We start from the raw sequence: 13119 nt of genomic DNA, 5'->3' as shown, positions 1-13119 counted from the left end.
TTTAAGTAATTATGGGTCATGTTTCTAGAGAATTCTTGTAGTGTTTGGAGTGTCTAGATATTTCTTATGGTTGTAATATTCTCTAGAATACTCTTTGATCTCTAGAGTTGAGAACTCTCTAGAATTAGTGTGTCTAGAGTTCTCCTTAGAGTAGTATAAATAGAGATGTAATCCTACACATTTGTATCAAGCAAAAATACAAAGTTCTCTCCTCCATAAAGAATTCTTCTTCCTATCAAGTTTCTATTCAAAGTCTCCAATATTCCTAAACATTTTTCCTAAACATAAAAAGCCTTATTTCCAACAATAATAACTAATACAATTTTACCTAAAGACGTTGATGAAGGAGTTTGTGATGAGTTGTAGAGGGCCATTTTGAACAAGGTGAAGAAGCAGAAAGCGGAGATGAACCAGATCAAAACCACCGTTTTGGAATGGCTCAAGTTCAGAGTCTTACCCGTCATCACTTTGTACGGCAAACAATATCAAAGATTAACTTAGTGAGTAGTACAGTCCCAACCAAATCAGTGTCATCACCACCCTTTTGCTGATTCATTATTCCTAAGTTCTAATAGTTAGCTAACGTGATACATGGGCATAAGACTCCATCACTCCAACAAACTAGTTTTTTTTTTCCTCCAATTCTTCGTAAATATTTTTATTTTTAAAATAATATAAATAAATAAGATAGGATAGGCTACAACTTTATAATCATGTCTAATCAATAATTTTGTTTGTAAAATCATTTTCTGAACACATGTTTACTTTTTTTTATTTAGATTAGAGCACATGTATCCTTTAGTTCGTTGGAGCAGTCTGAGACAAATAGAATTATTAGGCGATAAAATTTTCCTTCAAAATATTTAATATGTATAATTAAAATTCAAATCGAGATTTTTGATTAAGATGAAATAACACTACCTCAGATGATCCATACGATTTAGTAGTGGACATATGCTTGCTTGTTGATATACCAAGGAAATCAATAAAAATGACGGAGTTTTTCTTCTTTCCTTTTTATGGATTTGTTTACGTATTCATTCTCCTTTTTAATTTTTTTCCTTCAGTCTCCTTCTGTTTTTTTCTTTTTAAAATTCCACTCTTTACACACACAAAAAGAAAAAAACAGAAGGATTCATCACTCCGTTTTCCTTTTCAGAAGGACTAGTCCAAGTATCTTAGCATTCTTCTTTTCTCTTTTTGATTTAATTTTGTATTTGATCTCTTCTTTGTCTCTCCTTCATGCTATTACAGTCAATGTTGGAATGTATTGTTGTTATTTTTGCTTTTTATTTTATATATATATATATATATATATATATATATATATATATGAATCTTTATTCACTTATTATTTTAAACTCAACTCATATTTATTGTATTTTGTGTATTGCAGTTATCTTTTAATTATTATTATTATAAATTACATCTTTCTATCCACACTTTTATCTTTGTTTCCCAACTATGCCATTTTTTTAACCTTATATTTGGAATTTGGATAGCATATCCGTTTTCAGAAATAAAAAATAAAAAATGATAGCATGTCCATTTTAGGTTTGATACTTCTATCATATATTACCCCAAGCAAGATTGACATAATGATAAAAGAAGAAAAAAAGAGAGAAAATGTGGTAAATTCAAATCCTTCCTTTAATAAAAATAAACAAACTAACAATAAAAGACCCTCCAAACAAATAACTTCAACATCGTTAATTATCAATATTTTTTATGTTGGTTTCTGACATGTTACAATAAATTTACGGTTTAATTATTTGCTTAATTCAATATAGTTTTATAAATTTTTGTTTCCAATAAGCACGCAAATAAGAGATGTTGTAAATAATAACAAAGACAAGTGGCATGAGGGGAAAATTGGAAAAATAATGAAAAGCTGATATGGGAAATTTAAGGAGGCTCAATGGAGTAAACAGTGCTGCAATGGAATGATATTGTTATTTCTCTTCGCTAAACTAATAGTGAAAGCCTGAAAGGGGAATGATCAACCATCGAAGAGGGTTCATATTTTTAAAATTTTGAAGTGAATTTTAAACATAAAAAGGTAAATGTTGATAATTAGAAAGCAATTTTATATCTATATAAAATTTAGTGTAACAAAATTTTCTCTTATTCTTATAATTATACGGGTTCAGAACAAGTCATTTGACAGCTTCATTTATTATTTTATATGCTTGAAGAAACAAATTGTGATGAAGCATCCTTACCATACGGATTTTCATGACAATAAACTAAATTACTTTATATCATGTTTTAAGATAATTTTTGTCCATAACTCATGGTGTGTGGTATAAATAGATATCACTTACTTTTCAAATATAATTCATAAGTAAAGAGTTATATCACCCGTGCTCATCTACTTGAAGAAGAGATTCTTTTTCACTATTTGTGGAAAATAAAAAAAAATTATATTATTGGAGTAAAAAAATATATTATTTAATTTCTAAGCAAATAATTATATTGATAACAGTTTTTTTTTCTCTTTTTTGCAAATGATAAAATACTATTTAATTATATGCATATAAGCAAGTGATTATTGACTTGATTTTTTTATTGAAGTGTCTGCTTATCCAAATTTATTGAAGTTTTTTATTTAGTAAAATTTGGAAATTGTTTTTACCTAATTAATATAGATTCAATTACAGGATCGCATGTTAAAATTAATTCTTGCGTGTTTATATAAATTTGGACTCTAATTTTTTTCCACATGTTTTTGATGATTTTTAATTCATCATCATTATTATTCTAATTTTAATATAAATTTTTATAACTATAATTTCAATTTAAATCTATTTTTAAATTGATTTAAATTTTTTGTATGTTAATTATTTTCAAATAGTTAAAAAATTGCTAGGGTTAAAAAATAAAAGCCTATTAAAGATGATAATAAACATATAAGAGATATTTTTTAATTTAAAACATTTAAATTTTCTTATAAATATTATTATTTATATGTAATATTATTAATATAGAAATATAAAAATTATACAGAAACCATAACATATGGGGATCAAAGTGTTTATAGTAAAAAGTGAAAAACAATAATATTTATGTTTATTTGGAATGAAAAAATTTATATAAAAGATATTAATATTTAAATAAAAGGTAATTGTTTATATTAATTGATTTGATAAAAAAAATGTTATAAAATTTAATTAACAAGGCTATACATCAATTACGATATATAGAGATAATTTTTTTATAACAAAATATAATAATATTTAAATAACTAAAATGATAAATATTTGTATCATACTAAAATAAAAGCTATACAATATCAATTAAGAATGAAAGAAACACGGTAAGAAGTACATACAAAAAATATATTTAAATTAAAATTTTAAAATAATTTAAATACAACTTTACTTGTTTGAAATAAATTGTTAAATATAAACTTATTATAAAGTGTATATATATATATATATATATATATATATATATATATATATATATATCGTTTCTTACATGTATCTTATTATTTTTGTGCTAACAATGTTCTTTAACAAAGAGTTTTAATGGTTTTTGTAAAAACCAACAAGGTTTACCGCAATCAGTAAATAATCGTGTTTCTTAAGCATATTATCGGGATGTCTAGTTATGTGGGACAAAATTTATTTTGATAATCTTTATGTCTTGAAAAAAATTAATCTTTCACTATCGATCAAAAGATATCCTTATAACACGCACACCAAAAAAAGAATTTTGTAAATAGGTTCTTGAATTTTTTTTTGAATTCAAAAATAGTTATTTATTTGGGTATTTATATTAATTTAAAAATAGTTATGAAAATAAATGATAATCTTAACTTATTTGATTATAAATTTGGTATTGAATGAAAGTTTTTAAGTATTGTTAAAATAATTTTCACTAAATTCTGAAGCATACACTCTTATTTTAAATTATAACAAAGCTTGAATTATACCAATTCGTAAATGATATTTGTAGATTTGTGATTTTTAAAGTTGATATCAATTCATAAAATATATGTTGTCAAACTAATTAAGTGTGATTTTAAAATCCAGAACATTTCATCAATGTAATCGCTAGTAAATACTAACCAAATTGTCTATTGATCGTCATACAATTTCTTAAGTCTGATCGTTGTTAATCATTTAAACTTTTTTTTGGAGGAGGTCAACGAATTATATATAATATATCAAGTTTAAAATTTTCAAAAATAATTGTTCCATCATCGCATAACAGTAGCTTCACTATGCATGCTAATTAAGGCTCTACCGGAATGGCTCTGCCATTGCGTGCTGTACCAAGAAGCAACCACAAATAGGAAAATATTGTTCATCGTCAATCGATACCAGAGCGATTATACTGTCAAAATTATTGGTAATCATAGAGCAAACAAATTGGAGATGATAATAGATTATATAGAGTACACCAACATGTCTTATTTGTTTCTTACCTCCTAGACGTTAAAGTAATGGTGCTACTAGTGAATTTTGCTTTGTGATAACAAATTGCATGAGTATTGTGGTAGAGTGCAAATTTTTTTTTTTGTTAAATAGTTATTTTTGTTACTAAATATGTAGAGCACCGATAAATTTGATCTTAAAAGATGAAAATTCAAATTTTAGTTCCCAAAAGTAAAAAAAAAAAGAGACAAATTCATTCCTTCGTTAACTTTTATCTGTTAACGAAAGAGCTTATGTGTAATAGAGAGACAAATGATTGCCGCGGAATAGATTGGACCAAAATGTCAGGAAATTATCATTGGACCGAAATGTCAAGAAGTTATCATTGGACCAAAATGTGAGTCAGTAAGTTACCGTTGAACCAAAATATTCATAATATCAAAATGTTAATCATTTTTTCATTGGACCAAAATGTTAGTACGTTTCCATTGAATTAAGTTGTCAGACCTCAAATTTCGTTTCATTTATGGATAAAATATAATTTAATTTTCATCTTCTTCCTTTTTTTATCATGACAAGCATAATATTACAACAAATACTTAAAAAATAGGAAAATAAATATAAGTTAAAACAAATATAATAATAAGTATAATATTGATTAATAAGCATAATTATTTTAACAAACATTGTAACTCAAATGCAACTACAACAACAACGGTAACATATTTCTTAAAATTTAATTAATTATTTTTATTGTTGTTTACAAGTTATTTATGTTAGATGTTACATAGTTGTAGGATGAGATTAATTGTTCTCAATCTACTTCACAAGTGAAACAACCTCCAACTAATTTTGAAAGTACTCCAGCTCCTAATGTTGAAAGTGTTCGAGCTCTGATCCAACTCCAACTACCACTCAAAGTGGTCAAACTCCTAATGTTGTGAGTGATTTTCACATATAACTGATTAGTTATTATTAAATTATGTTATGCATAACTAGTCCTATTTATAATTGTTGTAGGAAACAAGTTTCATACCTATACCACATTCAAGTATGTTTAGACCATGTCCAATTAGGCCTTCACCACCAATTCAAATTATATTCTCAGATGTACCATCTTATAGGATGAACGAATCGAATTACATGAGCTTCATACCCACATCAGGGTTGCCTAGCCGCCAAGATTTAAAGAAGTGAAATATGAAATATATTTGTCTTTTGTTTATAGTAGATTTTTGCTAATTATTATAATTTGAATAAATTTGTAATGATTGGTATACTGTTATAATGTTTATTTTTGTATATTGGTAGAATGTTTATTTTGAAAATTTTCTATTGTGACAACATTAGGTAGTGATAAAATCAAATTGGGTCTCATTTTTTTGTGAAAGGATTAACTTAATAGTTATGCATTTTTGTTTGAGTATCATATTTTGGATAAAGTATTGTCACATTAGAAATTTCATAACAACAAACAGATTATGCTTATTATTATATTTGTTCTAACTTATGTTTACTTCTTTATTTTTTGAAGTGTTTATTGTAATATTATGCTTGTAACGATAAAAAAGGGAAAGATGAAAATTAAATTATATTATACCATTAAATGAAACGAAATTTGAGGTATGACAAATTAGTCCAATAGAAACATATTGATATTTTGATCAAAAAAAATACTGACATCTTGGTCCAATGAAAAATTAGTGTCATTTTGGTCCAATGGTAATTTACTAACATTTTGGTCCAATGAAAACGTATTGATTTTTGGTCTAAAAAAATTACTAACATTTTGGTCCAATGAAAAATTGTTGACATTTTGGTCTAATGGTAACTTATTAACATTTTAGTCCAATCTATTTAGCAGCGTTGACAATAATTTTTGTGACATTTTCATCCCTTTGTGTCACACATACTCTTTCATTAACGATAATGGACGGAAGTTAACGGATGAATGAATTTGTCGCATTTTTGTTCCACTTTTAGAGACTAAAATTTGAATTTTATTTTTCATGGTCGAATTTTTCAGCTCTACACATTTAGGACAAAAAATGAATCCTTTTTTTTAAGGGAGGCCTAATCCATTACACTTACAGATCTGGGTAGAGAGATACCGCGAATTATGTGATTTCTACAATTTCTTAAATTAAAATTCCGAAAAAGCAAAGGCCAAAACGTGTTTGTTCAATGCTTTATCATACGAAGTTTTCACCAGAATCATGATGATGAAGTCAGCTAAAGAGATCTGAGATTTTCTCAATAAAGAATATAAAGAAGATGAGAGGATCAAAGGAATGAAAGCTCTCAACTTGATTAGAAAATTTGAAATGCAAAAGATGAAGGAGTCTGAAATAGTGAAGGAGTACATATTCTGATTGACTTCTCAACATTGCAAATCGAATTAGATTGTTAGGCCAGGACTTCAAAGACTCTAGAATTGTCCAGGAAATTCTAGTTACTCTTCGTGAAAGATTTGATAACTAATTTCTTGGCAGAAGTATTCAGTGTTTTACAAGCTCAAGAGCTAATTAAGAAAACTCATGAGACAAGAAAGCACAACTGAAGGAGCTTCTAATTATTAGTAGCAACTCTTAAAATCAAGAAATATTATCTTTTATTCAGTTATTTTAATGTATTTAAACATGAGTTTAATTCAATAAAAAATAAGCTCCTGCAGTTCCCAAATAGACTCTCAAGTTGCCTTCTTTGATACTTTTCTGTTATATGTTTTCTTTATCCTAAAACTAAAACAAGCAAAACCAAAAGTGAAAAACGTTAACCTACGGACACCAATCTTATATTTAAGCCACAAACATATCTTATTTTCACATGGCAACGGACGATCCGCATCACAATAACTGCTTGCTACTGCGATCGCCGCAATCGGGGGACCGTCACCCCTAAGTCTATGATTGGCTGTACTCGTGGTACAAGATGAAGTCACTATAGAGGAATAAGTTTGTAACTTTTATTGATGAATTTGATATTAATTTACAGTGATATATATACAAGTGAACAACCCTAATATGTAGTGAATCAAGCTACCAATCTCCTAATAATTATCAACAAATCAGAATTGGAAATAACAGATTTGCACGGCTAAATAATTAAAGGAATTGAAAACTAATTATTATGATTGATATCCTCCCGCAAGTTGTATAATCTGGATGAGAGATGCAACTTGGACAGTAACGATTCGAACCGAGGGCGAAGCAGAGGCTTTGTTAGAATATCAGCAAGTTGATCATCGGTAGACACAAAAGACACTCGAAACTTGCCATGTTGAACATGTTCTCGGACAAAGTGGTAGGCTAAGGCTATATGTTTCATCCGAGAGTGGAAGACAGGATTAGCACTGAGATTTGTGGCACCAAGATTGTCACAGTATATGACTGGATTGGCAGTGGGCATGTGACCAAGTTCTGTGAACAAGGAAAGAACCCATAATAGTTCACTAGCCGTGTCAGCCAAGGCTTTGTATTCTGCTTTAGTTGATGATCGAGCAACAGAACGTTGTTTACGGGAGCTCTAGGAGATGGGAGTGTTACCGAGATACAACAAGTAACCAGTGGTTGAAACATAATCATCCTTGTCACCAGCCCAATCAGCATCCGAGTAGGCATGAAAGGTCAAAGGAGCAGTCGCTGAGATGAAGACTCCTTTGTCACAAGAGCCCGCCAAATATCGGAGCACTCGTTTGAGTGCAGACCAATGCGCCGTTCTTGGATTTTGCATGAACTGTGCGAGTTTGTTAGTGCTGAAGGCGATATCTGGACGTGTAAGACTCAAGTATTGAAGGCTTCCAACCAGTGTGCGGTACTCCTTTGGAGAGGGTAGGAGATCACCAGAATCTTTAAGTAATTGAACACTCGCTGACAAAGGAGTGGATGCTGGTTTTGTATTTGTCATGCCTGATTTATGTAGCAAATCAATGACATATTTCCTTTGTGAAAGAAACATTCCTGCAGCGGAAGGAATTACTTCGACACCCAAGAAATAACTGAGACATCCAAGATCTTTTAACGAAAACCGAGCAGCAAGTGTGGCAATGAGTTTGGACAACTCTGCAGATGAATTTCCAGTGATAATTATATCATCAACATATACTAATAAGTAAAGTGTAACCTCTGGTTTTTGGTAGATGAAAAGAGATGCATCTGCAGTGGAATTGACAAAACCAAGGGAGAGCAGGAATACGCGAAGCTCCGTATACCAGGCGCGGGGTGCTTGCTTCAGCCCATAGAGTGCCTTTTTGAGGCGACAAACATGATCAGGAAAGTTTTTGTTGACAAAACCAGGTGGTTGTATCATGAAGACTTCCTCCTTAAGTGTCCCTTGAAGAAATGCATTGTTGACATCAAGCTGACGTATGGGCCACCCTTGACGAACTGCAAGAGTTAGGACAATGCGAATGGTCACCGGTTTAACAACGGGGCTAAAAGTTTCTGTATAGTCCCAACCAGAGCGTTGGTGAAACCCTTTGGCGACTAACCGAGCCTTGTAACGATCAATTGATCCGTCTGGATTTCGTTTGATTCGAAATACCCATTTACAGCCAACCAAATTTTGATCAGAGGACCGACTGACAAGATCCCAAGTGTTGTTGTGGTGTAAGGCATCAAATTCGGCTTGCATGGCTGAGCGCCAATCAGGGTCGCGAAGGGCCTGGGTGATGGTGTTGGGTTCAATGGGAGAGGAGGCTTGGACATGGAGATTAAGCTTTTGGATGGGTTCGATAATGTTGTTTTTAGACCGAGTGATGATCCCACCTCCATTTGGGTGGACAATGGTTTGGGGTGGTGGAGCAGAGAGTTGCGAGGATGATTGTGAGGTTGGAGGAGGAGATTGAGTGGGGTTTGTGGGTTCGGTGGAGGACTGGGCCATATATGGGGAGTTGGTGATGGATGGGGAGGAAGGGGCAGGAGATGAATCTTCTGGTGGGTTCATGGGTTGTAAGATGGAGAGTTGAAGTGGGCCTGTTTGTTGCTCCGGACTTGAACTAGCATGAGTTACTAGGGAGTTGAACGGGAATTCAGATTCAACGAACTTCACATGCCGAGAGGTGTAGATCCTTCCTGTTGTGGGATCGAGACACAAATATGCATGTTGATCAGCCGAGTAACCTACAAAAACACACATAGCAGACTTTGGTGCAAGTTTATGGTTAGCATATGATTTAGTCCAGGGAAAACACAAACATCCAAAACACTTTAACTTATGATAATCCGGACTAATGTTAAGCAATTTAGAATAGGGTGATTGGTACCCAAGAATTGGAGTTGGGAGGCGATTTATGAGATAAGCGGCGGTGGTCATGGCGTGAGGCCAATAGGTGAGGGGCAAGCCCAAGTGATGGAGAAGAGAGAGACCGGTTTCAGCAATGTGACGATTCCGGCGTTCTGAAATTTCATTATGTTCAGGTGTATGAGGTGGCGTTGTATGATGACTTATACCATGATTTAGTAAAAAAGGGCGAAGACCAATATATTCGCCACCATTGTCTGTGTAAAGAATTTTTATTTTGTGATGATAGAAATTTTCAACTAGCGATTTAAATTTGGGAAATATAGTTTGCACATCAGATTTTCGTTTCATTGGATATAGCCAAATATAACGAGTAAAATGATCAACAAACATGCAATAATAGCGAAGACCATCAATTGATAAAATAGGAGAAGTCCAGACATTAGAGAAAATTATTTCTAATGGATAACAAGATTGAAGAGTGGATTCATGGAATGAAAGTTTATGACTTTTGTTAATTTGACACGAGTGACAATCGGATTGCGGAAATTTATTTGAGCCTAAGGAAATATGTTTCTGAACAAATTTGAAAATAGAAGATGAAGGGTGCCCAAGCCTATGATGCCATGATGCAGAGGATTCTGTTCGAACCGTGTGGATGGAGGGTGAGGTGGCGGGCCAGAGATAGAGTCCATCCACACATGAGCCTTTATGGGTTGTGTGACCCGTCTGCAAGTCCTTCACATAAAAAGAGTTTGGCAGGAAAACAACAGCAGAGTTGGTTTGTTGGGTAAGTTTAGAGACAGAGATTATTTTTTGTTTCATGGAAGGAACACACAGAGCATTAGACAAGGATAAATCATTAAGTAAAAGTGTTCCAGAATGAGTGATGTTTAAACCTGAACCATTACCCATAAACAGTGAGTCAGGAGTAGTGTACGGATGATGAAGCACCAGATTATCGAGATCATTGGTTACGTGATGTGTCGCTCCACTGTCAAACAGAAAATCATGTTGCGATGGGCCGGCAGTTGCAGTATTGACCTAAACTTGTCCAGTGTGAGCCGGAGAGTTACGAGGTGGCGGTGGGACACTAGGATGCTGCTGTTGGAAGGTTTTGCACTGAGAGAGAACATGACCTTTGATGTTGCACCACTGACAGCGGCCAAGAAAAGGTTTGTGAGATGCTTTGGCATAGGTGTTTTTGAGAAGGATCCAAAGATCATGCGAGGTCTTGGTGTGAGACACCAGGGAGGCCACTTCATTAGAGAGAATGGTGAGGAGAGCACCATATATAAGGCGGTCCTGTCGACGCCAGGTTTGGTAAGCAGGATTCTGAGTTGTTACCGGAAGTGATGCAGTGGTGGGGGTCATTTCCGACGGCGCAGGAAAAGATCCATCTGGATATTGGAGGAGATCATAGCCATCAAGGAGAGCTTCAACTTGTTGTTTCCAATTAGGATAATTGTTGGGAAGAAGTTTGGTGACATTGGTGAAAGTGATGCAAGCAAGGGGTTTGGATGGCTCATGGGGGTTGGGAATGAAGGAGTTGTTGTCGGCCATGGGAGGCAAGGGTGGGGAACGACGTCCTTAATTGAAGAAATAGGGAATGGGTGGATCGTTTAGGCTGATACCATATAGAGGAATAAGTTTGTAACTTTTATTGATGAATTTGATATTAATTTACAGTGATATATATACAAGTGAACAGCCCTAATATGTAGTGAATCAAGCTACCAATCTCCTAATAATTATCAACAAATCAGAATTGGAAATAACAGATTTACACGGCTAAATAATTAAAGAAATTGAAAACTAATTATTATGATTGATAGTCACAATGCATAGATTATGCCACAATCCACCCTCTCAGATGTTTTTTCTAGAACACATGTTTTTTCTAATTAGTTTACGTCCAATCAGTTTGCATTCTCGTTACTTTTCCCGTAATTCTGGCAATCTCTTTTCTTATCAAGTGATTAGTCTTTCATTTTGTCAACAAAATGCTATTCTGAAAGATTACCTTAAAACATGAAGATCCGCAGTTTATTGGTGGTAATTAACTGTCCATGTTTATACTTGAAACAAATTTTCACAAGCAGGAATTAACACAAGTCCATTAACATAAACCTAACCTACAACTTTAGAAGACCCTAACTCTATTAGTAAATTTTTTTACCTCAAACATGTTTATTTTTCTTTACCCACATTCTTAATTTCTTAATTATTCTCGAATGTCGAAGTATTTACAACACAGGTACTTCCAGCCTATTTCCAATGATCATTGCACATTGCCCTATTATGCCCCTATGGTGTGATGTTGTGATTAGTTTGTCCCAAGCAAAAACAATTTAATACACCTAAATTATTTAAATCCGAAAGACTTCACATGTAAAAAAATAATGTTGTCCATAACGCTATCATTTTCATTGTTTTATTCGTATGTATCATTCTTAGGCTGTTGGAGCAGTTTACTACTGTGATGAGAAACAATTATTGGCACTGAGAGCAGCTATCAGGCCAAAACCAAATCATATTCAATGATATGGGTCTTCAGCAGCAGCAGGGAACATATCAGACGTTGACTTGTTTAATTTCATATTAATATACAACCACAGACAAAAGGGTAAATGGGAATAGAGTTTAATGCTTAAGAAAACAGCATATATATTACTGACCCTGTGACTGTGAGGCCCCTTGCATGGAAGAGCTTCATCATCAAAGCTTCAATCTTGACATGTTTTCTTTCATTACACGCTCTTCAGTTATTTGTATATTAATTGTATGTAATATTACTCAGTTTTAGATGGACATAGTAAACCATCAAACATGTACATTAACTGACGTGAGATTGTTCAAGTTTAATCAGAGGTCTTTGATTCAAGTCTGGATATGCAGCTGTGTTAAATATTTAGAAAGAGAATTTTGTTATCTATAGTAATCTTACTTAGTTCAAACAAAATTGCTTTCAATGAAGAATACCTGTTATCTAGACCAAAAAAAGATAGACATAGTCACACACACATGCAGTACCTATACCACTTACATATAATTTTTTGTCTTCCCTTAAAATCTTCATCAATCTTGACATGTTTTCTTTCATTACATGCTTCAGTTATTTGTATATTAATTGCATATTGTTACTCAGTTTTAGATGGACAGTGGACACAGTCACACAGTACATATCACCTACATATAATTTTGTGTGTTCCTTCCCTTATAAATTAAACTGGTCCACCTTTAATTAACCTCCTAAAGCTGGAGCTGTGAGTAAAACTATGTACTGCACCAATTGTGGAGACATAACCAACCAAAATCTTCATTTGTTTTGGGCAGCTTAGAATGCACATGCTTGTTGCAGCAGCCGGTCACCAGCTAGGACAAACACTTAAACTGATCTCCAACACTACATGTGAGGGATGTGGCAGTGTGCTGCATCAATTTTTTGCATTATTATTGTACCTCTCCGACTATACCCGTTGTCACATGTACTAAT

At 32.8% G+C, this 13119-nt stretch overlaps 1 protein-coding gene across 1 annotated transcript in view; it reads right to left on the bottom strand.

The window, feature by feature from the left end:
• Nucleotides 1-464, bottom strand: part of LOC114409731 — a 51041-nt gene extending 50577 nt beyond the window's left edge. Inside the window, exon 1 of the mRNA XM_028373306.1 lies at nucleotides 329-464. Coding sequence (XP_028229107.1) covers nucleotides 329-464 — 136 coding nt within the window. The remainder of the gene's footprint in view (nucleotides 1-328) is intronic.
• Between the last annotated feature and the right edge of the window lie 12655 nt (nucleotides 465-13119).

This window comes from Glycine soja, chromosome 4 (assembly GCF_004193775.1).
Source record: "Glycine soja cultivar W05 chromosome 4, ASM419377v2, whole genome shotgun sequence".
Taxonomy (NCBI): Eukaryota; Viridiplantae; Streptophyta; class Magnoliopsida; order Fabales; family Fabaceae; genus Glycine; species Glycine soja.
This window is presented reverse-complemented; position numbering and strand designations above follow the sequence as displayed.